A 27789-nucleotide genomic window follows, 5' to 3' on the forward strand; every position below is an offset into this window, starting at 1 on the left:
TGCACAGCATGGCCCCTTGCAGGCTGGTGTCCTGAGAGGTATGCATCTGTGTTAGTGTAGTCTGGAGCATGAACTCATCAGGAAAGACAATCCCCTCAAACTGTTTCTGCATCGGGACTTGGCACTCCATAGCATGTTTTTTCTGAAGCTACTTCAGTCTCTGTTGTGTGGTGTACCAGTAACTGACAGCCGGTGGCAGTGATGGCTCCCATGTGATGGATGCCCGTCTGCTAGGATCTGCCTTGAAATTAGTCATCATGTTACACAGCCCGGTCAACAGCTGGCAGCAACCCAGCTTCTGTTGATATGTCCTGGATTTGAATTAATGATTTACATCTTTAAGAGCTAAGCATCATGTGAAAGGCTTTCCTGCCCTTCAGCAATCATTTGAACCACTTATCTTCTCTTTGTACTTATCTTGTAAATATGTGCGATGTTTTTAGTTAGAGAAATGAAAAGTTATGATTTCGTGAATGTGGAAAAGGCTTCTTCTCATGAAACATGCTGAGTTCTGAGGGATCTGTTTGCATGGAATTCAGCTCCATATTCCAGTAAGTCAAACTCAGTTAAGATCTCTAAGCAGATCATCTAAAATACTTTTTTTTTTTTTTTTTCCTTCTTGTGTAATATTTCAGGAGTTAAGATATACCTGAAACTGAATAGTGAGAATGAATAGGCTTGTTGGCTCATGGTGTTTTGGCGCTTTACAAAAATTTTGATAACTTGGTCTAAATCTTAGCAGTGCTATAGGCAACAGGATAAGCAGCTTTTGTGGACATTGTAAATACACATAGTTGTTAGCATGTTATTTGTCTAAATTGTCTGAAGAAGTGACAAGATAGACAAAGCAGAGTCCCCATGCAAAGCCACTTGTCACTGTTCGGCAACAACAATAACAAGAATTTACAATTCCAGCTCAACATGAGAGATTATAACTGTCTATCAAACTGCAGAAAAATTCACTTATTCCTCCATGTCCGCGTAACTGCTGAAGTAGCTAATAATTCAACAAACCCTAAATTGTTAAATCATCATCTATTGTTCTTTGTCCCAAATCTCACGCTTGCAAGCAGTGACAGGAGTGGCTCATTCCTGAAAGATGAGTTTCTAGATTCAGGTGAGTTTTTAGAAGTGGTGTCAATAGCACTTAACATTTGGTTCTGTCTTTTCTGTTCTGTTCTGGAGCTTTTTTGTATGGTAACAGCAGTTCCTATAGGAGCTGATATGCTAACATAAATTCCTTTACTTTATGATAGCTCCATTAAAAATAAAAGGGAAAAAAACCCACCAAACCCTAAACGACCTTCCAAATGTATATATAAAGCATACTTTTCATACTACTGCTTTGCAAGAATTAATGTTGGTGACCAGCAGATCCCGTCTTGGAAAGACCCATACTAGATGTTACGTTAGCAGTCTTCACTGCACACACCAGCTTTGGAGGAGAGCTGCCTACTCTGTTTCAGCCTCATTTGAGTAGCTGCAGATGGATGATTCTGACTGGGGGGAACTGAGGCCAACTTAGATACTGTTTAGTTATTTGGTTTAGTGGCAGCTTTGACGTTGTGCCTTGTGGCTGTGTCGTATGGCTTGAGAGTTGCCAGCTTTTATTCCAGAGAAAATCATGCTAAAGTAGGATATTCTGCCTCGTGGTACACCACCTCTTCCATACATAGCAGCAGTGATCAACCTTCAGAATCTTTTTTGTGAGTAGGCCAGAGTAAAATTCCATCTCTTGGAGCATGAGGAAATACGTAATCTTTGTGCATGTGCTAAGAGCAGATTAGATGCAGCAGACCTGAGACTGTGACCAATATACGTAACCTTACTCCCCCACCTCGAAAAAGCAGTATCTTGGATTAGATGTGGCCAGATTGTTTGCTTTTAGAGCAAACATTTTAACACGCAGTGAAGGTGCTCAGGAAGTTCACTAGTGGGGACACTACTTCTAATCCTCTCAAGAAAGTAGAAAGAGCTGTTCTTGCCTGTGCTCAGACCTCCTTTCTGGCTCTGCTTCTCTGAATTTGATGTCCATAGGCTCTTCTCTCACTGTGCACCTTGTGCAAACTCTTGACCATTGTGCAAATGAGATGAAAATGCTACTCTTTCATGTGGTACTGGTTCACATTTGCTCTCCGCTAGCATAACAGGTTGCACAAATAGCATGAGGCTCTTGCAGTTTGCACTTCCCCCCAACCCCAGCGTTGAGGGCTGTATCTTGTGCAAAAAAGCAGCCCTCTCCACCCTCTCTGGCTTTGTGGGCACAGAGAGCTTTTGTAACACTCTGACCTTCCAAGTCCCAAGCAGTTCTCCATGTCTATGGATCCTTGTACCTACATCACCCAGGATTGGACTCAGTAGTACTAGGCGAATTGCCAGTGAGTGGAAAACAAGGAACTGCATAAGCAGAGACCAAGAGAACAGTATGAATCTGAAAAAAAGTTTTATCTGTGAAATAAATACTTGATAGTGAGGCTTACTCTGTATTTGAGGCTTATTCATTGCCAGCTATTATAGAACAAAACAAACAGAGGGAGCTGAAAGACTTGGTTGTCCTATTCAGAATCACTTTCAGTCAGATTTGATATCTGAAAGAAATCTCTTGTAACTAGTAGCAGCTTGGTGCTGAAGGAAGATATGACCAGAAACTACTGTGGGTTGAATGGTCTGTAACACACAAAGAAAACCCACAAGCAACAAAAGCTTACAGCTACGTTACCACTGATGTTTGTTTTGTGTTTATTTTTGACTGATGTCCTCTGATCTACTTCTCTCAAATTTCTTCATTAGGGATTTTTTTTTTTTTCCCTCTTCCATTTGTGGAATAAATAAAGAAGATGATACTGAAAGCAGTTGTGCTGCTGGGCTGTGCTCTGGGTATCAGCACGTTCCCCATGGAAGAACCTGAAGATGGAGGCAAGCACTGGGTGGTGATTGTTGCAGGTTCGAACGGCTGGTACAACTATCGACACCAGGTAAGGACTGCTTACATGGTCGCATGTGCTGATGCTGGCCACACTCCAGAAAATGCCTGCTCTGAGATTCCCAGGGAGATAGATGATAGCTGCCTAGACTAGCTCAGGCCTTCTGTCATTTGGGCAAGTACTTCTACTTCTAGACTTCCAGAAGTGTGTGAATTTGACCAGTCTTGCATCTTTTGAAAAGCTGTCATCAGCAGAAGGAGCGGTATTCTTCCTCTATTTACACTTCTGCATCCTGGGAAGCCTGTATCATTTAGATTAAATATTCTAGTACTAGTCTAGAGGATCTGACCCTAACTTGCAGGTGACTAAATGATGTCTAGAATTAAACCTTATTTTGGAATGCGTGCATGTTTTTTTCCATTTCTTTTCCTCTTTTTTCTTATGTTCCTTATATTCGTCCTTCTCTCCAGTTAAAAATCTGCAAAGGCACAGTGTGTTTTTGTGGGGTGGAGGACATGCAGAAGAGTGCTTTTTTTTTTAACCTGAGTCAGTTTGCTCACTGTGTTTGACAGCACGGCCTCAGTGTTGTGATTGTGTGGCACAACAAGGATATGGTGCACCAGGGTGCAGGGATCAGAGTGAATGGCACAGGAGAAAAGGGAACAGGAACTCCCGAGTTTGACGCTGCTGTCAAAGCCAGTGTGTTGTGGAGTAGTGGTCTGACTGTGAGGGTCAGGATGGACGGGGTTAAATCCAAATGACTTAACTGATGAAGTTGAAGACTTCAAATCAGCAGTCAGGAGACTATGGCAGTTTTTTCCCTTTGGGGAATTCTTGGACCATCCCTTGAACAGATTAGTTACACTTAAATGCAGTCTTTGCTCTAAGCTTGGAACTACCTCTTGTTTTCCTGGAGAACAGGGTCCATTTACTTCTGATTTATGTATACATTTGTATATTTCTAAATGTTCGGAAAACAGTTTACTAAACTCTTGTTAAGGTGAACTTGAACAGAGATCGAAACACTAGTATACAAAACCAACATTTTAAAAGTTAAACTCTGTTAAATGTACTGGGTACAGATGATTTGCTGAACACTGAAACTTTTAAAGTATTTATTATTTTTAATGTAACTGCCTCTCAAATCTGGAGAGGCTTCATCCTTTCTGCTCGTCTTGATTGGGGAAGAAATGAGCCTTCATGTGTCGGGCACACTGCATTTTATGTTTACGTTTATCCTCCCTCTCAGCTCACATTCAGTTTGTAACTTCCAGTGCAGTAATGAACTTAAAACTAAATGAACCAGACTGACAGCCTTGATACATCTGGAGAAGAACCTGTTACTGGCAAATGCTAGCTCAACACCTTGACAAACTTGTTTTAGGGATTTTGCCAGCTCCTTGCACTATAGCTATAACCCGATAACCATAGTTGGAATATTACAGCCTTAATATAAACTAGTCCTGTTTCAAATTAAATCTTTAAAAAAACCCCAAAAAACCAAAACCAACCAACAAAAAAAAAGGTAGTTTTGAAGTTTAAATTGGAAAACAATTATAGAATACTAGTTGTATTAAGTTGTACTCAATCACTGCGTGCTCTGTGGTGTCTAAATATATAATTACTAGCTTGTGCTCTGGTTGTTGCTATTGCTGTATAACCAGTCTTGCTGGCTCCCTTCCACTCTAGGAGGAATTAATACCACAACATTAATTCTTTCAGTAAAACTACATTTTCAAAGCTGTGCGTCATGAGAATTCCTTTTCTGCAGTTACCCAAGAATAAAGATTTTAACCTTTCTGTCGGTGAGCCTTCACTGGCAATTGTATCTGCCAGGTATAAAGTTATGAAGAACATGTGATGTACACTTACATATTTGTGTCCAACAGTACGTCTTTTGAATATGCCAGTTTCACAGAAGCAAATTAACTTCTGAATGTGGTCATGCTTTGCAGACAGTTATTAAGTAAATACTTTTCAAGGTCAGAAAAACAAGAATGGATTTTTTTTTTTTTTTAAACACCTTTATTTTGGAGATAACATCTTCAAATGATGAAAAATATCTGCAATGTCAGATTGTTCAGAATTTCAGTCCTAGAAATTTCTCTGTTTTAACCTCTGCTGCTTGCTTCAGGTACAGTGTTAACATTTGGGGAAAAAGAATTGGAACACAACTAATAGTCTCATCGGAGTTATGAAACCAATGTCAAGGGAGTCTGTGAAGGATCCTTCAGAATGGGGCTTAGCTCTTGCTACCTGTCTTGGGCAAGATACTGTGCCTCTTAACTTGTTACGATAAGAATCAAGTCCCAGAAGACACAGCATATCAGCAGCCTGTGCTGTCTTGCCTAGTGGCCTTTTGTGGCCAACCTTAAGGGCCTGGCAGGAGTGAGCACCCGTGGTGGGAGGGCAGACCCAGCAGATAGTCATAGAAAGTCCATGGTGTATGTGCCATGAAGTGTAATCCAGAGATGGGTGCCTTGGGTATCAAAAAATTGGGGAAATTTGTTCCCAGCAAGACCAGCTGAACCATAGACTTTTAGGAGAGTTATACAGAGGAGGAAAGGTACTACAGAAATCTTGGGAGTTATAACAGATTTTTTGGAAACATACAGACTGATCAGCATGTCTTTGTGTGTGATACTGCTCCCCACGTTCCAGTGGTGGGAGCAAAAGCACTGCAGGTATTTAAATTACTTGCACATGTCACTTGCAATGGAACCAGGAATAGGACTTGGACTTCCAGTTCTGTGCTTCATCCATCATGAAAGTCATTCCATAGTGAACACATGCAGAAATGCATGTTAGTTTTCAGTAGAATAATACTTGTACTGTCAGAAAGCAGAGCAGGGCTCCAGGATTTGTGTAATTGTAAATTGTGTAATTGTAATTGTAAATTTGTGTAACTGTAAATTTGCAGATTTGTGTAATTCTTTGCTTTCCAAGGGAGAAACTGCAGAAAAAAAAATGTTGTACTCCAGTTCACTTTCCTCCTGCCATCATCTTTCTTCCTCAGAACTTCTCTGACCTAGCCTGTGTACAAGTGAATTTGTAGATTTAAATGTTCCTGTAAGTAGTTAGTCAATGTGACTTTTTTTGTTACTGGAGAGGTTGCTATTCTCTACATGTAACTAAGCACTCATAATATCCCTTTGCAGTTTGAGACCTCAGCAGACTCAGTTCAGCTGCTCAGGGTATAGTTAATAAATGATGTTGTATGCTTGTATTGCATTTATATTTTGTGAGCTCTGGTGGTTTTGCATGCTGTCTGCACATGACACAATCAAAACATACCCTTTTGCCTTCCGCAGTAGTTACCTGGTGGCAGTACATGTTTATCAGACTAAACAACCATGAAAGAAGAAGTTTACACCTTCAAAAATGTCTCCAATTTCATACATGAAAAGTTGCGGGGAAAGCAGCCTATTGTTGTACGTCATTCGTTGTACGAACAGTGAATTTGTAAAGATTGTGCAGACCCTGGAAACTCTGGGTTTGCACCTGTAACCTCAAGGAATCTGAAACTGCTTCTAGGACTTGTGATTCAGCGATCCGGATCCACTATGAGTGGTGCAAACCTCAACCGTAGACAAGATCAGGAAAAAACCACCGTTTGCACTTACCTGTGAACAAGATTCACACCTTGCAGGCAGTTGTTTTCTCTGTAATGGCTGAAGTGTGACGGTTTCCTACTCAGGATGATCTAAACTTGTCTCACACATTTATCCCACCAAGTCCCTGAAATAAATTTGGAGTGTTTTGAAAAGTATACTGCCCAATGTGGTAGGCTTACTGTCACTGCAAAGCTAACTTGTATATTGTCTTACGCTGGTGACTTCTCAGTTCTTTGTTGTTTTTATACGTATCTTAGTGGGTTTGATTAGAGTTGCTTGGGCTGTGGAAGGACTATTGATGTGCGTTTCTCTGCTCCTCAGCAGTTATACTGACTTCTCTATAGCAGCTTTATTATTATCAGACTGGCTGCTGTGCCCTAAATGCAGCTAAACACTCATAATGCATATGAGAAAGAGTAGTCCCACCATTCCCTGGGAAAGTGGCTCAGCTCTCTAGTATACAGAGCTAGATGATATATCTCTGGAAAGCTTAGCAACATACATGAGCAAATACAGCGCTAAATGCCTACTGGTAGATTTAGAGACTGAGTTAACAAACTAGTTCTCCTTAAGAGAAATAGAACTTTGTGTATACTTCTGCCCGTCCTTGGAGATGATAATATCAGCTAACTCAAACCTAAAGATGGCTTCACAATCAGATCAGAGAGAGAGACAGACCAGTACTTTCTGGATACTCCAAAATACATAGTGGAAAAGCCTGATGTCAAACACAGCCTTACTAAAGGTGGAGAACATACTTGAGGAGAAAAATATCTGAAAAAGTCTGGCAAAATTAAAATGCTGAAAATGAAAACACTGAATTTGTGTACATGGGTCTGTTTTCAGTTGTTGCTTTTAGTCTTATGCTTACTGAGCTTTATGAGCCAGAACTCTATTTATTCAGGGGTTTGGAAACTACCAACTGAAGTAGTATTTTATTCCAGGACAGTCTTAAATTCTTCAGTCTTGCAGGTAACAGACATTAAGGATCCTTTTGAGACATGGCTTCAATAACATTCCCTCATTGTGTTTACAAAATTGTGACTGAAGCTATGGGAAAACCTTTTTTAAGTTCGTAATTATATCTTTTGGCTGATGTATGTTTAAGCGAAGGAATGAAACATGGCTGGCATTTCAGACATATTCTTCTACTATGCTTATATATTACAGTTCGTTCTTTTTAGGGCCGTGGCATTTCAGAGTACCTGTAATGGGAACAGCGCCACTTCTCAGTGGAGCTGACAGTTCATTACACATGCTTTTTAGCCATGAACCTAGCAGTCATAAGACCAGAAGTAACCAATTTCACAGAAGTCCAAGCTTTTCCCTTCAGGAACTATTTATGCATGCATGTGTCATGAAACAAATTCATTTTTCCAGCTTCCCACCTCCCCCACCCCTCCAAGCAGTCTACTCAGGGGTTTTTTTGTTTTGGTTTTTTTTGGGGTTCCCCTTTTAGAATTTCTCCCAAATGTCCATTTTGGGAAACAAAATGCCCACTCCAGGAGAACAGGGAAATTCCCCCTTTGATTCCCATGCTTTCAAAATCTTGGAGTTAATATATTTAAGCAGATTTAAGCATAAATCTTCCACAGAAATTTGCTGATGTAGCAGCAGGTTGAGACTAACCTGGGAATGAAAGCTCTGAACCATGCTATTAACAGAGTCCCTTTTGGAGCTGGCGCGTGAGGTCAGTTGTGCAGTAGCAGGTGTACAGGTACATCTTCTCTATTTTTCTGTGCAGGGCAACTGCTACCCACCCCAAATCATGGCCATAAAGTGTGTTTTGCATTTAGTGGCAATTTATCCAGTAAATATTCATAGCATCCATTTCACTTACTAAACCACTAAGAGTAATACCAATAACCGATCTGGAACAGTATTAGCTGTCTCTTTTAGGGTGGTTTCAGCAGTGTTTGAGAGGCAGCTACACAGGAAATACTCTAGATTCACATATGCCTCCCTACTCTAGCAGCAGACTGTTTGTATTCTGGTTTTATAGAAGTGGGTTGTTTATTTTAATGTGTATGGAGGGAACAGGAGGAGCATGTGATCAACATCAAAGGTGGCTAGTCAGGTTAGCTAATTCTGTGCAAAACCCCCCTAATTCTTTACTTAGAACTGTCCTACTTTAGCCAATGGAGCTTTAGCAGCAAAACATGGTTTCACTGCTCTAGCCTGTGTGATGATACCATTATGCTACCAGCAGGTACAGCTCCCTTAGCAAAAGGCTGGGGCAGTCCTCAAAGAAGCATAAATAAGGTTGAAGGAAGTTGATTACGTTGATGTGTTTCCTGCCACACTAGGGAATTTAACCCATTTAAATTTATTACCAATGTTGACTTTACTAAGACAGGACATAGTGAGCAAACAGTCAATGAATCAAGGAAAGAGAGACAAAAAATATACATTTATGAAGCGTGACTGATATGGGGTACTGTGGTATTAATTAAAAACACCTCTGAAGTTCCTGCTGGCTGTGAGAGCACAGACACTTGCTGCTTGAATACGTTAATATTATATCATGATAGTATGTCTGAGCATTTCTGTGTGTTGCCAGCATATAACTGGTTCTGTCAGGATAACAGAAGTGTGTTATGTCTTGAGAGTGAGAGGGGATCTATGATCTACTCATTAATCAGGGAGAGAAGCCCTGATTAGTGTTTTCTTCTGCTTGGGTTGCTTCTGAAAATGAAATACATGTTTAGTCAAACCTGCACACTGCAGTTTCATATTATAGGTCGTGCCTTTATGACTGTTTAACCTCTACCTTTTGACTTGTTGAGGCAGCAGATGATATAATGACATACAAGGAAATGGAGAACTATAAACAGTGGAGATTGTCTGAGGCGGGCGGAAGAGAATATAGGCTCACCTGCATAATAGGACATGGAACTGCTTTAGTAAGGACAATTTAACATTCAGGGTTAGTCATGCGAAGAGATTTTGCTGTGGGAGAATTCGTTAGCATTGAATGTGCCTCACCCTTCCCCGAATCTTGCACAACTACCCTCTCTTCTCAGATTCAACTACACTTAGAAGACCAAGGATTATAAAGTGACAGGATTTTACAGTGTCCTTTCAGTGTCCTTTCCAGTCAAAATCACTAATTCTCCTAAGTCATCTGAACTTAACATAGGTCCGCTTAAACCACTTCAGTTTGGTTTACGAACTAGGAGATTAGATTAGTTCAACAGAAGTAAGCTTTAAAGCTTGCTTCTTGCCTGCATTTGGACTGTGCGTTTGTTAGATGAGATTTCTTCCATTCAATCTGCACAGCTTTTTCGAGCATGTGGTAGGTTGTAGTTCTAGAGTTTAGGAATAATTGTTAATATCTCATTAGGTCATTCACAGACTGCAACTCTAAAGATAATTATTTGGGCTGGAGTTACTAAGAATTTAGCATTCTGATAGAGGCTTGCATTTACTGTAATATCACTTTGATGACTATTGTTATTTCCGTGTCATAGGAAGATGGTTCTGTAAAGAAAATCTGCTTATTCATATCCTGTACAAGTCAGGAAAAGAGCGTGAATTCTGCAATTCTGTTTTCCACTGAATTCTGTTTTCTTGCCCCAAAGCTGCTTCAGTGTTACTCTACAAGAAGTACATACGTAAAAAGGAAATTTTCCTTAATCAAAGTTCTCATCTAGTAAAACAAACTTTAATAAAATCTTTGCAGAGATAGATTGGTAAACCACACTTGCCTGAGCCAGTGATAGTCTTTGCTACTTAGTCATGCAGGCTTGGTGCAGAACTAATTGAAATTGGTGGAACTCCAACTCTTTCCTTCTGCTTCTTGGCACATTTTGGATTTGTCTGTCAATGCACAAGGTTTTCATTTAGATTTTCTCACAGAACACTGCTGAGAACCTTTTGTTAAATGTTGTCATCTGTACCAAGTCTGAAGTAACTTCTGGTTTAGGTTTAAGTAAGAAACCAAAATATGTAAATGAGAGAGAGATTTCAATAAACTAATGCAACTACTCCTAGTTAGAGCAAGACACTGAGTTTTGGTTTAAGCTGTGCATTTCACCGCTCTAGCAACCCTCAATAACTTATATTTGAATGCGGTTGCTTACTTTTGGACAACTGCCTGCTCTTAGGCCTGCAAAATTATTTTTCTTCTGGTCTTTAATCTCTGTTAAAGCTAATAATGAAAATCTGCTTAATTCCAGGCAGACGTGTGCCATGCATACCAGATTGTACACCGAAATGGAATTCCAGATGACCGGATCATTGTCATGATGTATGATGACATTGCTGATAATGATGAGTAAGTGATGAATGGTCACAAAGTATATGGTTACTACAAGCACACCATAGTCACCAGTGTATTTTGAGTTCGTAGTAGTTTTGTAAGAAAAAAACACCTATGATTATGCATGGAGACATTTTATCCATGAGCACAATAATTCTCCTTCCAAATGTGCTCCTGAGCTTCCTAAGCCTTACTTCCACAACTCGGCATCAATTGTGGCACTGAGGACTGCAGACCTTCATTGTTACTAGAGTAAGTGACTTTAACTCCCAGGTGTAACAGTTTACAGGAGCTCTGTGTATGACTTGCAAGACTTTTTTGAAAGGATGTTATATCAGTTTAATTCCTGGAATGTACATTCAACAGTGTACATGTCCCATTTTTGGTGACTGCCTAGAGCATATCACTGCTGTCTATGTGAAACAGTTCAGTGATACAGCCTCTAATTCTGAGACAACTTCAAGAGAAATCAGTGGACTTCACATGCTGAGCAGTACTGAGAGCAAAGAGTAAAGGGCACTTAAGGGAACACTGGAAGAGAGATCATAGTATAAGAGATCACCTGCCTACATCTTCAGGTAAATCAACATGATCTGAGGGGGGATACTTGAAGGTACTCTGAGGGTAAGGACGCCTGAGGCAGGCGTATGTGACTGACTGAAGTGAAAAGGTGTTTATATTCTGAGATCACTTAACGACATACGGTGCAGGTACCCATATTCTCTCCCAGGCAAGTCAGCCAGTCAGGACAGTTTAAATGGTTTCCTAGTTGTTATGTGGTCGTTGTATGGCACATGGTTAATTATTCATATTTATGTTCCGTTCAATTTTCAGAAATCCTACAAAAGGCATTGTCATCAATAGGCCGAATGGCACAGATGTGTATGCTGGAGTGCCCAAGGACTATACGAAGGAGGTAAGAATGAAACACCATTCCTCAGGGAAGGTTTAGCATTTGCTAGTGTTCTGAATAAATCCTTTCAGCCTATAGCTTACACTCCAAAGTGCACATAGTATGAAGCCTCCAGCTTATTTGTCTGCATGGTTTGGCATCAAGTTTGGTGTTCATAAGGTGAATATAAACAATAAATGCTTTGAAGTGAAGCAGTGGTCATAAAAGTAAACCTTTACAGTGTTTTTTGTGCTGGCACATGAAATAAAACGAGGAAAAGTCTTGCATTCATAAATGTTGTAACTCAATCTGAAGAACAGCTGTGTAAGACTAATTGTTTCATTAAATCAGAACACTAATCCAATAACTTGGTGATTTCATGATTTGGTGAGTTATCATGGCTAATACATTATATAATGAGTGGTTGAAAGGGATGGCCAGCTAAACTTGCTATCCACACATGGACTCTCATTTTCAGAAGCCATCTTTCTAAATGATTTTGTCGTTTTGTTGTTTTATGGTCAGGTTTTGTTTTGTTTTGTTGTTTTATGATCAGATTTAACTTTAATCCTCTTAAATCCTTAGGATGTTACTCCAAAGAACTTCCTTGCTATTCTCAGAGGAGATGCAGAAGCAATGAAGGGGGTGGGATCAGGAAAAGTATTGAAAAGGTAAGAGAAGTTCAGTTTGGAAAATAATTGCATGCGTAGTTGTACATTGGCACTGATTTCAATAAAAGAATAGAGTAAATTAGAGCAACTTGAGAATCCACCAATACTATCAAAGGCAATTCCAGGTCATTCACATTAGAAATTCAGTGGTTCTGGTTTCTTAAACTGTCTTAAACCATTCTTAAACACCAAAAAGCAACGGCTGATATTCAACTGGTATAGAGTCCAGAATAAAATTTGTAGATGATGGTATCAACTATATTAAGGTATTTGTTATTTAGACAGCTGTCTTTTGCAAGAGTGGCTATTCAGAGAGAGTTTTAAGATTTTTGTTTTAGGGGTTTGCTAAGACTTGGTTTAATGTACACAAACAGTTGTACTGGGCACCTGAAGTGGTGAGACTTAGCAGTCTGTGGCAGAGGGACAAAGATAACTTAAACAGCTCATCAGCTGAAAGAGTTGCATGTCTAATCCCAGCGTTGGTCTTTGTGGCAGAGGTAAGGTTATTGAGGCTCTGAATGTAATGAAATGGAATTATAGTTTATACTTAGCGAAAAAAAATCTTTGTGATTGAAAAAGTAGCATAAGCAATTAACCTTGTAATGGATGTATTATGCCTAAGGTATTTGTAAACTAAGTTACACAAATGATTGTAGGTTTGGCAGTATTCTAATATATGAACAATAATAAATTGTCAACTGGCTAATAGAGTGTAAGATCTATTATTCAAGAATAAAAGCAATATCTTTGAGGGCCTAATTAGAAGACCTCTTGGAAAGATACCTGGTGTCAGTTATTCATCTTGCTTCTACAAAGTTTGAGATACGAAATTATGATGCCTATTTAGTAAGGTGGGTTCTATTTCTGACTCAGTACCGTTTATATTATGTTATATTTTTCTATGTACAGTATTTCCTGTAAAACCTTTAAAAATTTAAATTTGACCATTTGGAAGGACTAACCTAGTTTAAGAAAAATTGTCTAAGTGCCTATCTTCATCTGACAGATTAATTTTAGAGGCAAAGCAATGAAGCAGAACAGAAGAATCCTGCCCTGGCATTGGGGAGAATAATAAAAAAAAGCAGCAGCCGCACAATAGTCCAATAAGCTATTGCTCTCAGTTGTTTAAACTTCATCTGGAAAAGCTGAAATAGAAAATGATATATGCAAGGAGAGTAGACAGAAAGTTAATAAATTCCTGCACATTTACTAGATTGTTCTTTCGTGGTAGCTGGAATGAGTCAGGAGGTGACTATAAAGCATTTTTCTTTTCAAAAAAGTACTTCAGAACACACCTCCCCTGTGAAAGCTTGATGTTGCAAGTCAAATAAGGGAGTGTCTGTGCAGGGGGCCAAGGGCTCTTCAGCTACCCAGGAGGACGTCTTAAACCCACATACAAAAGTCCTAGTTATTTACATTTCAGCTTCATTGTATTTTTTGTACTTAGGGTCAAGAGTGGGAGCCAGAAAAATAACACTCAGCCCTTCTTTGTTAGGCTCTCATGTGAATTTCCAAGTGGCCTGACTTCTGCTACTTGGTGGGACAAGAACTCAATTATCCTCTGCCCAGAAGGCCTCTAGATTGTCTTCCAGGTTGTTCCCTAACCAGCTGGTTATCGATCAGGCAGAAGGCTGGACAATGTCCCCTTGAGCTGCTGCAGTTGTGCCTTTTTGCCGTCAGGAAAGAACAAAAGCAAATATGGATTTCTGGATCACGGATAGAGAGGAAAAGAGGAGCACTTGGGGACTCCTAGTCTGTTCACATATTTTGTATTTAATTGCCCATGAATGCAGTTTAAAAGCAAAATCCCTTTGCAGATCTGACTGTTAGGGCAAGACTTTAATATCACCCAAACGTGATCTGTTTGATTTAGAGTGCAATAAAAATCTATGGCAAACTGTGTTCTATGCAGACATTAAGGAATCAAAGCCTGTGAGCATGCAGTGCTCAGCTGACTTAGAGCAAATGCCAATCTAGCCTAACGGGTGAGTTTGTATGCACATCAATTCTTCATGGAGATAACGGCTTACACTGATTTGGCTAAGTATGGCCATGCAGATAATAAGGAAGTACATAAACATACCTAAGGATCTTACAAAGATGTTTTTGTGGTTTATCTCTGTATTATTGGTGCCTTGGTATAATGTAGTGATAAAAACATTCCTTTTTAACCAGACTGCTACAAATGTCCACAGTATAACAAATTTTTCAGATAGACATTAAAACCCAATTGTGCTCCCACCATACCCGATGTACCAGCCCCTGCCCCACCAGCAATCAGTTTACAGTTTGAAACATGAAGTGTAATTGTCATGTTCCCCATGCTTGAAGGACTAGCTTATATCCCTGTTTTCATTCCTTTTGCAGACACTCATCTCTTCTCATAAGCACCCAAAGTAGTGTGCTTTGAGAGGAAAAAAGTAGTACCAAAAGGAGGTGCTTCAGCTGTATTATTTTCAAATATTGACATATTTTAGCATTGAGAAGCAGATGATTGTTGTTGTAATGAAGATCAGGTTGGAGTGGTTAGGAAGAACTTGTTTGCAATTTTGTCATTACAGTGGTCCCAAGGATCATGTGTTTGTTTATTTCACTGACCACGGAGCTCCAGGACTTCTGGCTTTTCCTGATGATGATGTAAGTATTTGGGAGATTACTTTGTCATAAAAACCATCCTTTTAGTGACATACTAAAATAGTAACTAATAAATGTAAAACAAAAATATTTGATGCTTTGCCATATTGAGGGAGGAGGCAGAAAAAGAGCAATATGCTTCTCATCACAACAGTTTGGTTTTTTTCCAGTTTGAATTTAAGCCTTCAGGTGAAATTATGTCATTTAATATTTCATTGGACTTTGGTGGTCCAAGCAGACTATTTCACACAGGTATGACTTGACTTTCTGATGCACTATACTTATCATCTGGGACCATTACTCATCTTTTCCAGAGTGGTAAATATGAGAACGTTGTATTTTGGGCAAAGCACCAGATATATTTAATGGGAAACAGTGTACATATCCACAACAGTTAGTATTTATTCCTATTAAGTGAATTGTGTATCTCTTGAACATAAGTGGTTTTAATACAAGGTTTCTTATTTTACAGCTTCACGTGAAGGACCTGAATAAGACTATTTGGTACATGTATCGTCACAAAAAATACCAGAAGGTAAACAAGCATTATCAGAAGTTGTAAGATTAAAAGAGCACCTGGCGCGGAAGAGAGACATTTGTCTTCATTTTGAGAGTTATTTAAAACAGGAGGAAGCTGTTGCCATGCAATGGAATTTGGATTAGGATTTTGTACTTAAAAGTATTGATGCTATCCAAATTTTCTCTTTCCATTTTTAGTTTACTCTATATTTGAAATAGATGTTGAGATGTAGTGTACTGCCTTCTGATAAAGGAATATATTCTGAGCAATGGTGGAGGAACGCCATCTGTAACTACTACGCCCTTATAATATGTACCTGACTCTTTCTTCCTGTACTTTGTTTGCTTCAGACTGCAGTGTTACTACAGGAAGTCTGTAATACCACATGTTTTTCTTACAGTTACTAATATAGCTTAAGAGACTGTACCTCTTGTTAGAAAATTCTGTGCATTTATTTCATTACATGTAGTTTTAAGCAGAAAAACTAATATTTATAACATTTTAGCAGCTTGCCTTTTTTTCAGCAACTTTCTGCGGTAATCTGTCTGCTATGGCTGGCTGTATTTAGGAACACAGAAATGGCCATTGGTTCCAGCAATACCATGTTCAGGAGTGGTACATTACTGTGCACAATGTGTCTGTGTACGTTGTGTCACTCTTTAATGACTGTGTATTTGATTTGTGCTTTGTACATTAGTCAGTAGATCCCCGTGGATTCTACAGAGATTAATAACATCTTTTCATTGTGATTGTTTCCCTTTTCCACATACTTTAGTTGCCAAGAAATGAAAAATTGAACTATTTGCTTTTGGTTTTTTATTTTAGAGCATTATGGATAGCTCTTGTTTCAGGCACAGCAGTACAGGCCAACAAGCTACCACTGAAAAGCACAGAAGGACTTTCATCCATGTCCTCATGGAATTTCTTAAGGTCTCTGATTTATCTTACAGATGGTGTTTTACATTGAAGCATGTGAGTCTGGATCTATGATGAATCATTTGGCTGATAATATCAATGGTGAGCAATCAGTTAACTTACTGGAGTTAAATGTCACAACTTGTCACATACCTAAACAGATACCATGTCAAGGAGACGTTCAAGGCAGTATAAGTTTTTAGTAGAGTAGAGTTTTAGGAGGGAGCACAAGAATTAGAAAAAGTAATTTTTTCCATTTATGGGAAGTTCCTTTTAAAGGAGTAATGGAGTCTTATAAAGACTACTGAGGCTTTCTTGCAACTGAGAAGTTGAAAAATCATTTGTTTTCAGGAACTATGGGGTTGCCCTTAACTGGTAGTAAGTTATACTAAAATTTCTCAGCCTCAGCACTGCTAACAGTGGGTGTGAAGTTCCTGCTGTCAGTTTCATTGAGTAGCAAAGAGACTCGTGAGACACCATGGCCAGGCAATTTTGCTATTCTCATTTGTACAATAACCCAGGAAACGGAACTCAGGTTTTTCAGGGTTTCTAAGCTCTCTGCTGCAGAGCTGGGAGCTCAGCCTTGGTTAGAACAAGGAATCACAATCTTTCAAACTCCTGTTCCGTGGCAGGGAGACTGAATGGTCTGGCTTTCTTGTAGTTTTGAAGCTGTGATTGCAGGGAAGATCAGCCGTGTGCCTATCCATGGCTTCCTGACTCTTTGGCCCTGGAGTGTGTTGCCTGGCACCCACCTAGACTTCTTCCAGCCCTATCAAAGGCTTACAGAAAGTTCACACCGAGTTTTGTATTGATGATTGTTCAAAATAAATGTTCAGAGAATCAGCATTTTTCAAAGTTTGTTCTATTCAGAATTTCCAGTCCAAGGACTCTCTGGTTTCACCACCAGCTCTGCCATGGACTTACAAAGGCAGAAAATTGATAATTTATGTATTATAGTAGGAAGCTGTCTTTAGCAGCTTTCAATAATGAAGTACAAAGCTTAACAGTTTAGTTAGTAAGCATTTTAAAGGGTGCTAAGAGGAGCACTTCCTACATGGACAAGATTTAAGACTTTTTTGGCTTTTGAACTGTAAGTACTTTCTGAGTAGAAACAATGCTATAGCTCTATAAAAGCAAACCTAACACATTTTCATTTTGACACTTGGGCTTTCATGAAGTTACACAAGTATGCTGCGAGTTGACTTTGGCAAAAAGCCAAAATAGGTTTTGTCTTAATGCTTGTAAGGTGTGTTTACAGACATTGTGTATATGTTGTGTTAGAGACGACTTACTGAAACACTGTACTTGGGGCAGATGTTATAGAGGCTTGTTTTGCTTTTCTCTCAGTGTAGAGTGATATCCAAGAAAGGATATTGCTTAGAAGGTGGCATTTTAAGGGTGGTGAGACAACTGAGGTTGCCCAGAGAAGTTGTGGCTGCCCCATCCCAGGCAGTGTTCTTGGAAGTAGATGATCTTTAAGGTCCCTTCCAACCCAAACCATTCTGCGGTTTTGTGGAAGAAAAGATGATTTAGAGGATTTACTTCAAGTTTGGGGAAAAATCATTATTGTAATAAAGAAAATTAATGTATAGATGTTGTCAGTGCACAGTGTTCTCAGGCAGTTCTTCAAATAGTAGATTTTCTCCTCAGAAGTGTATATTCTTCCTTAAACACCCCAGACCACACACTTGGCATACTTCTAACAGTATTCTAAAAGTATTCTAAGTATTCTAAACCATTGAGGCTGACTGAACAAAATGATTAATAGGCTTCTTTCCTTCCTGCTATTTAGAAGTAAATGACTGAAAGCCAAAATACAAATATATCCCATGCAGCTCAGTACTAAGTCATGTGTAGGGGTTTAAAAAAAGATTACTTTCTATTTGTCTTACAGTTTATGCAACAACAGCTGCCAATCCCAGAGAGTCATCATATGCATGTTACTATGATGATGAAAGGCAGACTTATCTTGGGGACTGGTACAGTGTGAATTGGATGGAAGATTCCGATATGGTAAGTTACTTAGATGAGGTTTTTGCATTTCCATGCATGAAAAATCATTTGGCTTTTTAAAAATAGCTACTTTACAGGATTTGTGAAAATACTTGTTTTTATGTGAGACTGAAATCAACAAATTGAGTTATTAAAAGTATTTATCTACTATTCAGAACCATATATAATCTTTTATCTGTTTGGGTCACTAAATTTCTTTCTGAAACTAACTTTTGGAAACATTGTATTCTTTTGTTATTTAGAAGATTAGAAACTCTCTAACTTCTGGTTTGAAATTCACATAATCTTGATTTGCTTTTCTGAGACCACACCTCCAAATTTGTTAAACAAGTTGGGTAGTTCAGTAGGTTGTACCTCTGCTTCAGGGATCCTTAGTGAACTGTGGCTAACCCATTGGTTAGCGTATTGGGAAACAGTATTAATGAAACAAATCTGGGATTTGTATGCTAGCCCTTCTTGCCCATTTGCTGGGAGATGAGGAGATCATTAAAAGCAATATGAGAATATGCTGTCAAATCTTCCTTTCAGTTTTTACTTTTATGTCTTTCAAAGGTTGTATAGCTCTTGCCCTATACTTCCTTCTACATACTGACAGCTAAGACCCTTTCCAGGTTTCCTTAATGCTTAAAAATGCTTAAATTGAGCATTTTTAGAATAGCTGAATTTAAGTATCTGTGACCACATGGAAGTTTCTTCATGCAGGAGGATCTAAGAAAAGAAACACTCCACAAGCAGTTTCAGCTGGTGAAGAAACGTACCAACACCAGCCATGTGATGCAGTATGGAAACAGAGTATGTATTTGAGTGGGCTTCCTGGTCAGATAGATCTTAAAATCTTTTGTGCTCTATGCTTTCACCCTCAAAAAAAACCCCAAATAAACAAAACCAAAACAAAAAAACCCCAAAACAACACACTCCCCCCACACCGCCCAAAACCCTACTATAAACTGGCAGGGTTGATTTAGAAAATGAAACTGTTCATCTCAGAAGACCACTGAGCATTTAAGAGATGATACTAAAAGAAGTACAGCCTGGTATTATGCTTTAATCTAGGGAGTCAGGATATGAGTTCTCCTCCAAGCCCCTCCAGAGATTTAACACTTCAGTCAAGTATGAGAAGGGTATTTATCATTTCCACCCATATTATGAATATTAATGAAAAGTTAATAACTACACTGATCCATCAAATGGGAAGAGCTAAGAGGTGATACGTCATTTATAGTAGTCCCATTATTCAACACATTAAATATTTGTAAAAAAAAAGAAGTCAGGTTACTGAACCTGATGGATCTTTTTCCCCGCAGTGAGTTTTGGAAATAAAAGTTCCCCAATTTTTGGCAGCTTTGCCCTTTTATTAAAAAACCCAACATATGCACACCCACACACAACTCTGTGATCTCCTTTATTTTCCGTAACAAAGCAAGTTCAGAGAGCTAGGTTTGCATGGCAAAGCAAGGACAGACTGTCTACTGGAGGGGATTGACATTTTCCACGTTTTTACTTTCTAACCCTCAGAGCATCTCCTCCATGAAAGTGATGCAGTTTCAGGGCATGGGGAAGAAAGCTATCCCCATCTCTCTGCCACCTGTAGAACACTATGACCTAACGCCTAGTCCTGATGTGCCTCTTGCAATCATGAAGCGAAAGCTCATGGTTACCAATGACATTTATGAGGCTAAGAAGATTGCTGCAGAAATGAAAGCACACTTGGAGGTAAGCACAAAAAATTCAATAATTGAACTACACACCAGGTCAGGTTTGTTTCCATCATAAGCAATAGCAGAAGTAACACCCCTGAAGCCAATGGGATTGCTTGCAGCTTTTGTAAGTTGCAACAGAATTCCTTTTCAGACTGGTAAGCTCTAGCTGATGGTTTATTCTTCCTTTAAAATTCCACAAGGCACATTCAGTAGTGATCATCTAGGAAAATGTAAGGAAGTGCAAAAGTCAGTCTCAGCTTTTATTGCCATGAAATTCCTCATCCGCATCCGTAGGGATTCTTGTTGGGAGGACTTACACGTTGGTATTAGAGAAATTCTTGTCTCTGTAGAGCTGAAGTCTCCCAAATCAAATAGCTTCTGCAGAATGATAGTATTGTTGGTGGTGGTGTTTGCTTTCTTCTTCCTGAGCACTAGAAGGGCAGTGTGTGATTTTGGGAGCCAGGTGTCTGACTTTATGTCTCCCTAGTTTTCATTGGTGTGTTAAGGTCCAAAAGATTGTGCTAAAAATAAATGGCAAAATTGGGTTCCTTAAAAAGCTCAAGAGTTGACAGAGGTTTAAAGAAAAGAGACATGTCAAAGTCTTCAAATTAGGTTTAGAAAAAACATGTTTTAAGTTCTTACTGTTTTATGTGCAGGTGAAAGAATTTATCCAAGAATCCATGCGAAAGATAGTCACCTTAATAACAGGATCAGAAGAACAGACCAAGCAAATTCTGTCAGACAGATTGACCATCAGCAATTATGACTGCTACCAGTCAGCGGTGACCCACTTCAAAACTCATTGCTTCAACTGGCACTTAGCCGTGGTAAGTCAAGCGTTAGATATAACCTGATAAACCTACTGGTAAAACAAGCACAGTAGTCATAAGCATGTCTGCAAAATCAGCTTTTATTTAAAAAGGTAGCTTGGGGTCAGTCATACAGCTTAGTAGTGCAGAAAGGGTAAGTAATATTTTTGGAAACAGGAAATGACTTTCACTACACCTGTAGATAAGCAAGAAGATTACTAATAACAAACCCAAAAATAATTTACTAATGAGTGCTGTCCTCTCATCAACTCCCTCCCCGGGAATCCCAGTACTAAATAAGTCATGTTGTATTTCTGCTTGAGGCGTCTTTACTGGAAAAGAGAAACACAACCACCACCACTGTGAGTTCATAATCCAGTATATTAGATTTCTGTATATGATTGTGGCTTGCATAGTTTGTTGCAATAGCCTAGCTGCTACTTCCATGGTCTTGTTGAATTCCTGAGAGCCACCTTTTAGTTTAGGGGTTTTATTACTGTCTACTCTTCCTGGGATCCTAATTGAAGGCCAAATCCTGTTGTGCTGAGCACTGTTTAGACAAGAATCAGAGGTCATTTCCTATTCCAGAAAACCCAGTCCTGATGTCAGGCAAGATAACCCAAGTGGGCAGTGGCGTGTGGTAAAATGAGTCAAGAGCAAATTAACTGATTTTAGCAGAAAGCTGTGGGATTACCTGGCAGTTGGCCAAGATCTAAGTACTGTATGCAAATCAAAAGCAGTCCTTCAGTTGGACCTTCTAATCAACCAGGCTATTAGGCAGCTCCATTGCTCTAAAATTTTAGTTCCCCTTTAGCTTCGTTGGTTTTGATGTTTGGTTTTTTGTTTGGGGTTGGTTTTTTTTGTTGTTGTATATGTAAGGATTTTTTGAATGCAATTGGTTAGATGGGTGCACCTTGCCTGAGGGACCAATGTGTAGCAACAGCTGAATTTGCCTGATGAAGTTTAAAGAGCAAAGTGAACAGAAGAAAAACCCATTTAGCCTAGTGCCAGATTGTCAATTAAACACCTTGAATATTAACAGCATTTCTGAGTCACTTCCATGATTTCTTTTGGATGAACAATACCTGCTTTTCATCACTGAAATTATTGACAATGTTTGTTTATTTCAGTATGAGTATGCACTGAGACAGCTGTATGCCTTGGTCAACGTTTGTGAACGAGGATACCCCATTGACAGGTAAGGAGGTTTCCAGATGCACTGTATGGTTTTATCTATGGCTAAAAAAGCAGAAGCTAATAGGCAGATGAAGCCTAATGCTAAAAGCTTCTCATGTGTTCTGCTCTGTTGACCATTTAGTCAGCTAAAGTTCTCCCTCTAAAGTTATGAATGCTTATTTTGGACAACATATCATTATTAGTTCTCTCCCACTCATAATGATCCATTTCCCCAGTAACCCTTTAATTTCCTTGTTGAAGTCCCTCAGGAGAAATGACAGCCAGTCAGAGAATCCCACTGTACCACATAACAAAATAGCACGACTGGTACAAGGATGTTGCCCTGTAACTCCTGTATGATCTTAACCTGAGGCAAGGTTGGGACCTGCTGTATTTTCTCTACTGCCCCCTCAGCTGCTGGCTCAAACAGATCACAGCACTACTCGATTCTGGTGAGGAAAGGGCCCCCATCTATGAGCCTGTGGTAGGAAAGCAGGGAAAATAATGGTCTGGGCTGACCCTTATGGTGGTGCAGTAGGGGCAAGGGAAGGGTGGTGTTTAAATTCTACCTTGGGAGTTTGTGCTAGAGGATGAGATCCTAGCTTGTGAGTCATGCGAGAGGAGGGAACCTGAGAGAGGAAAGCAGAGAAGTAGGGAAGGAGAGGGCAGACAGGTAGTTTAGGCAGCATGCACATGCAACCTGGAAGGTGGAGAGCTGCAGCCCCCACTCCTGGTGGCAGTCTGCTGCAGTCAGTTTGGGAAATGGTTTGAGAGCACAGCACCTGAAAAGTTTCTCATCATTATTGTTCTCTGTTGCAGAATATGCCTGGCCATGGATAAAGTGTGCCTTGGTTATTAATGGAAACAACAGTCCCTAATATAACCCTTACTACAAGTGATAACGTCTCATAATTGTAACAGTCCAGATTTTCCATGCATGCAACATGAAAGAGAGTCAACCACTGTACTGGAACTGTGCTGGGAGCTGAGGTACCTGACCATGAGCAATACATGTGCTCTCCCCTGCATTCCCACCTGCTGCCAGCCTGCTGGTTTGACAGACCAGCCGGAGCTTTCAAATGGATGATTTGTTTCAAATGCAATGCTCTTCAGAATCTCTGGATGAACACTACAGGCCACCTATCAGTGATTGTTAAATCTGTGCTAAATTTAAACATTGAGTTGTTTATTCAGGAATTATTATTTTTTTATATACTATTGCTAACTATAAGCTTTTTAAGAAAAGTTAATGAATTCCATTGCAGTGACTAACTTGCAGATTGGTGAAGAGTGAAGAAACCAAAGCTTGTTTTTTAAGCTTTAATTCCTTAACAGTTTAAAGAAATTAGTTGCATTTGAGAACTATTGGATGTAAACAGCACAGTTAAACTGTGAACAGTGAAAGTCTTTGTGGATAGAAAGCACTGTTTCCCAAAGAAAAACACAAATACCTAATGCTGTAAATTTAGCAACAGTATATTATAATTAAATGTATATACACACAAACCTGTGGGAAGTCACAGAGTACAGGAACTGCCTGTGAATAAAAATAAAGTTGACGGTGTCATCAACCTACAGGGCAATACAGTGTTAGACATCTTGTGTCTTGAAAATAAATGAGAGCTGATTAATTTTACGATATTGCATTAAAAGTCTGTCCCCTGGAAGCCTTTTATAAGGAAGGTTATCTCAAAAAAAGAAAGCGACCCCAAAAACCCTGAACAAATCAAACCTCCAACATCAACAGCAAAAATTATCAAAAGCCTAAGTCGCATTGGAAGGCACCATTCCTTAGAGGTGACTCAGTAAATGACAGATAGGGAAAGTTAGAGGCTATGAGGTGATTCAAAGGAGTTTCAGGTTGTCCATGCCTTTTTACATGTGGAGACAGGATATAGAAATACTTCAGGGCTCTTTCCAGAATGCATTATATGCAAAGTTACCTAATCTCCATGGGAAAAGACCAAGCTATAGTAAAAATTAAACCAGCATCCTCAGGGCAGGGAGAGTTCTGGATAGCTCTACTCAGAGGAAAGGGGGTTTAGGGGCTGTAAGTGAAGCTACTTCTATATAAAGAAGAGCCAGATCTCCAGGGACGTTAGCACTTTCAGCTGTGTGCTGAGTGAAGGAGAGGAAGCTTAGAACACAGCTGGCATCAAGATGGATGGCAGAAGCTGAAGGTAGGTGGAACTAGGGTTTAGTGAATTAAGAAATGAAAGTTTGCACCTTGGGGTTTGTTGAAAATTCAGGTGTGTGCTGCTTTTGAGTTGCTTTTTGTTTCTTTTCAGCTGTAAAGCTGTATGGTTTTTTTTTAGCGGAAGTCTAAAGAGAGTATGAAACTCTTGAGTGCCTGAATGTGTTGCACGTGTTTATCTGATGGCAGAAGGGAGGGTTGGTCACACAGGACAGCTTTTAGGCAGTCTGGCTTCTATCATAAAAGAAGGTAATCAAGGGCCCCGAGTCACTTCGAAAGAACAGGAAAAGTGTCTTCTTCACAGCACTCTTTGAATATATACATTACATCTGCTAAGTTTTACACATCTCTGCTTCTAGAGTTCTTCTGCGCCCTAGAAATCCAGGCTGCTTCTGAAGCACGTAGCATCACTGCTTCATAGCTTTAACAATTTTCTTCACCCTCTAGAAATGCCTATTTTCTTCCTAAGTATTCAAAAGATGCTTTTGGTCTTTTGGATTTTCATATTTAGAATGCAGAGGGGGGAAAAAAAACCCCAAAAAGTCCTCCAGATTCTTCACAGATAACCTCACTTTACAGCTAAGAGTCTCCAGCCATACTAAGTAGGCCTCAAGAAAGTAATTATCAGATAAAAAGTCAGCTGCTAGCACACATCCAAGGCCAGGATGAACAGGGCTTTAAGCAACCTGGTCTAGTGGAGGGTGTCCTTGCCCATGGCAGGGGGGTTGGAACTAGATCTGTAAGGTCCCTTCCAACCCAAACCATTTTCATTTTCACACATTACTGACACCCAGGTAGCACTTGTACCTCATGGCCCTCCTGCAGACCTGTGTAGCTCTGAGGATGCAAAGCTGAAACATGACTGTCTGTTTTCCTCTTGCAAGAGTGTTTTCCAGAGCTTCACCATCCTAAATGCTACCCCTGGAGTTGTTACCCCTTCCCTCAGGGATGTGCTGAAATGAGAGAGGGAGGCAGTCTGCTGAAGATGTCACTGCGCCCACAATACCATCTGAGATTCAGCAGGTTCTTATTCTTGCCCCACAAAAATTAGTGTGCTATTGAATTTCCAGTCTGTATCCAGAGACCCATTTCCTTGGCAGTCACTGAGGGAACAGCCACGCAGAAGGAAAAAGAACACCTTCTCTGATCAATTAATTTGTATTAAGGCCACCAAATAGCACCATGCAGGCTTCATGCCTGCATGGCAGGCTGTTTATTTTGGGATGGCAATAGAACTGGATGAGAAAATAGTTTTAGGATTGTGCAAGGTCAGTCTTACACCAGAGTATCTTGCGGTGGTGTATTGGGCAAGTGCAGGCACCCTCACTCTTTCTTTAGGCATGCAGCTGCTTCAGGCTGTGTCATTCCTAGAATGCCGGTATGCAGAAATGACTTCTGCAAAATATGGGAAACTATCAGGTTCTCCAGAAAATCAACATCACCAGGCAGGGCAGGGCAAAGTTGGGTCTGTGTTATTTACAAAAACCCTTCCTGAGCAGAGTAGTTGTGTAACCCCACACAAGAGTGTCGTTCGCACTAGCAAGGGCTTCCTGTTCTGCTCCTTACTGCTACAAACAGAGTTCAGGGGCCTTTCCTTAGCTGTTCCATGCCAAATCGCTGTGTGTTTCTACCCGAAATCCTGCTGCACACAGCGGTTCACTGCCTGTCCTTTGAGGGGACCTGGAGGGCAGGAGGCATGATCAACGTCCATAGCACTGTGTGCTGTTTCTGTATAATGCAAACTTACGTGGACACAGTTTTGTTCAGAGTGCATGTAACTGCTGTCCCTTCTTTACTAGCAATAAAGCAGAAAGTAATAATGCACTTCAGTTTTGTACTTTCCTGTATTATTTTAGCTCTGCCCAAACCAAGTTGCATCTTCTCTTACAATAACAACTTAAGGTTAGAGCTGAGCAGCCGTGCCCATTGCAGGGTAGGAGGCTGCAGGCCTCTCGTTCCTGTGCTCAGTCTCTGCCCCATGAGAACAGGGGTGGAGGAGCAGCAGAGGGAAAGCACACTTAAGCTGAAGTCCTGATTGAGCAGCATTTCATGCCAAGAGCTCGGGCAATTCCGAATGAGAGGCCACTTCCTTCTTAGAGACATGATCCCCCAAAAGAGGCAGGAGACAACAGCACTTTTACATGTAATCCCATGCACTGCAGGCAGAGCTGGCCAGTATCTCACAGCAGCAGCATCCATCCAAGGAGGGACTCCAGCGGGACTCGGGCTTTGCACCAGCTGGATAGGAGGAAATTTTCACATCCAGCATCTGACATGCTGGACCAGGGCCCAGCGAGGCTGTACAATCTCCAGCCCTGGAGACCTGCAGCACTAAGGATGAGGCTCTGGGCAGCCTTGGGAGGCAGGGCCACTTGAGCAGGGATTGGACTGGCGGCCTCCAGGGGTCCCTGCCAGCCTGAATCCCTGCACAGGCCTGTGGAAAAAAGCCAGTCTTGTGCCAGGTTTCAAAGTACGGTTTATGACTGATGCATAATGAGGCCCACCAGCTCTAGAATTCAGCAGGAAAACTGCCTTTGATTTCAGTGGCTTTTATTTTAGGTTATACGTGACCTGTCATGTAATTATTTCAGTGAATTATTGAGAGATCTTATCAGTGGGTGCAAAGTGGCCTTAAGTTATCTCTGTGCATGAAGTGGCCACATGGGCTTTTTGTTTTTTCTTTGCAGAAGCTGTTGGTTCAGCAGGTCTCCCTCTTCTCTCTCACACTGGGATCCTTTCCTTGTGAGTAAATGAGTGATTGTTGCACAACATTTCTCTGCAAACGAGTGTTTGAGGATGCCTTGGCTGGATTGCACAACCTTACTTGGTCAAAGTCTCGCAGAACACTCCTGTCTGCTGATGGCTCATGTGAGGGCCAGAGCACGAGTCACAGCGTGACCATCTTGACTAAGCAGGGGTGGCCACAGATCACCAGACTGGACTGCTTCCTCCTCAACCTGGGCTGCAGCATGAGGAAGGCCCATGGCAAAGCAAATGAATAAAACCCCATGGAGCATTTAAAAATGCCCATTTCATTCCTACATTGGACCTTTTTTTTTTTTCCTCACTGCCCAAAATGTCAGAAGTGCAGGACCCTGGGCACCAGGGTCCAGTGAGAGGGACGTGCTGAACTGCTCCAGTAGTCTCCATGCTGGGGACTCAGACATTTGCCAGGGTCACCAGAACAACAGCATGTTTGTTCCAGAGAGGCTACTTCTGCATGGCCCTGGTGCAGGCAGAGCCCGAGTCCTGCTGCTGAGCTGTGAGCTTGGAGGGGCAGCAGACATCTCTGTCCTGGGGTCCTTCAGGAGCCCATTGTACGGGTCATCTCCCGGCTTGTGTTCTTTGACAAGGCAGAGCTGTGGTCGGGCCCTGGAGGAGCCGTGTCACCCCTGTACCTCAGAGATGCATGTTTAGTGAAGTTGTTGCTGGTAGTTTATAAAATGTGACCAAACAGGTCAGGTGC

At 40.5% G+C, this 27789-nt stretch overlaps 1 protein-coding gene across 1 annotated transcript; it reads left to right on the plus strand.

Annotated features, from left to right (window-relative positions):
* The first annotated feature begins 1584 nt into the window (after positions 1-1584).
* On the plus strand, positions 1585-23712 carry LGMN (legumain). The gene is made up of 13 exons (XM_030481775.2): positions 1585-2975; positions 10717-10814; positions 11634-11715; positions 12277-12362; positions 14924-14999; positions 15469-15531; positions 16467-16533; positions 18326-18444; positions 19147-19236; positions 19960-20157; positions 20801-20971; positions 22084-22151; positions 22949-23712. The coding sequence occupies exons 1-13, from the start codon at positions 2838-2840 to the stop codon at positions 22986-22988; spliced, it is 1296 nt and encodes a 431-aa protein (XP_030337635.1). The 5' UTR covers positions 1585-2837; the 3' UTR covers positions 22989-23712.
* Positions 23713-27789: the final 4077 nt, after the last annotated feature.

The sequence above is a fragment of the Strigops habroptila genome, chromosome 4 (genome assembly GCF_004027225.2).
Source record: "Strigops habroptila isolate Jane chromosome 4, bStrHab1.2.pri, whole genome shotgun sequence".
NCBI lineage: Eukaryota > Metazoa > Chordata > Aves > Psittaciformes > Psittacidae > Strigops > Strigops habroptila.

Bases quoted from the DNA above. Each gene is read 5' to 3' on its own strand.
- LGMN (XM_030481775.2), top strand. From the start codon at position 2,838: ATGATACTGAAAGCAGTTGTGCTGCTGGGCTGTGCTCTGGGTATCAGC. The intron at 11,716-12,276 runs GTAAGAATGAAA...TTAAATCCTTAG, and splicing joins CCAAGGACTATACGAAGGAG to GATGTTACTCCAAAGAACTT. The intron at 16,534-18,325 runs GTGAGCAATCAG...TTTGTCTTACAG, and splicing joins TTTGGCTGATAATATCAATG to TTTATGCAACAACAGCTGCC.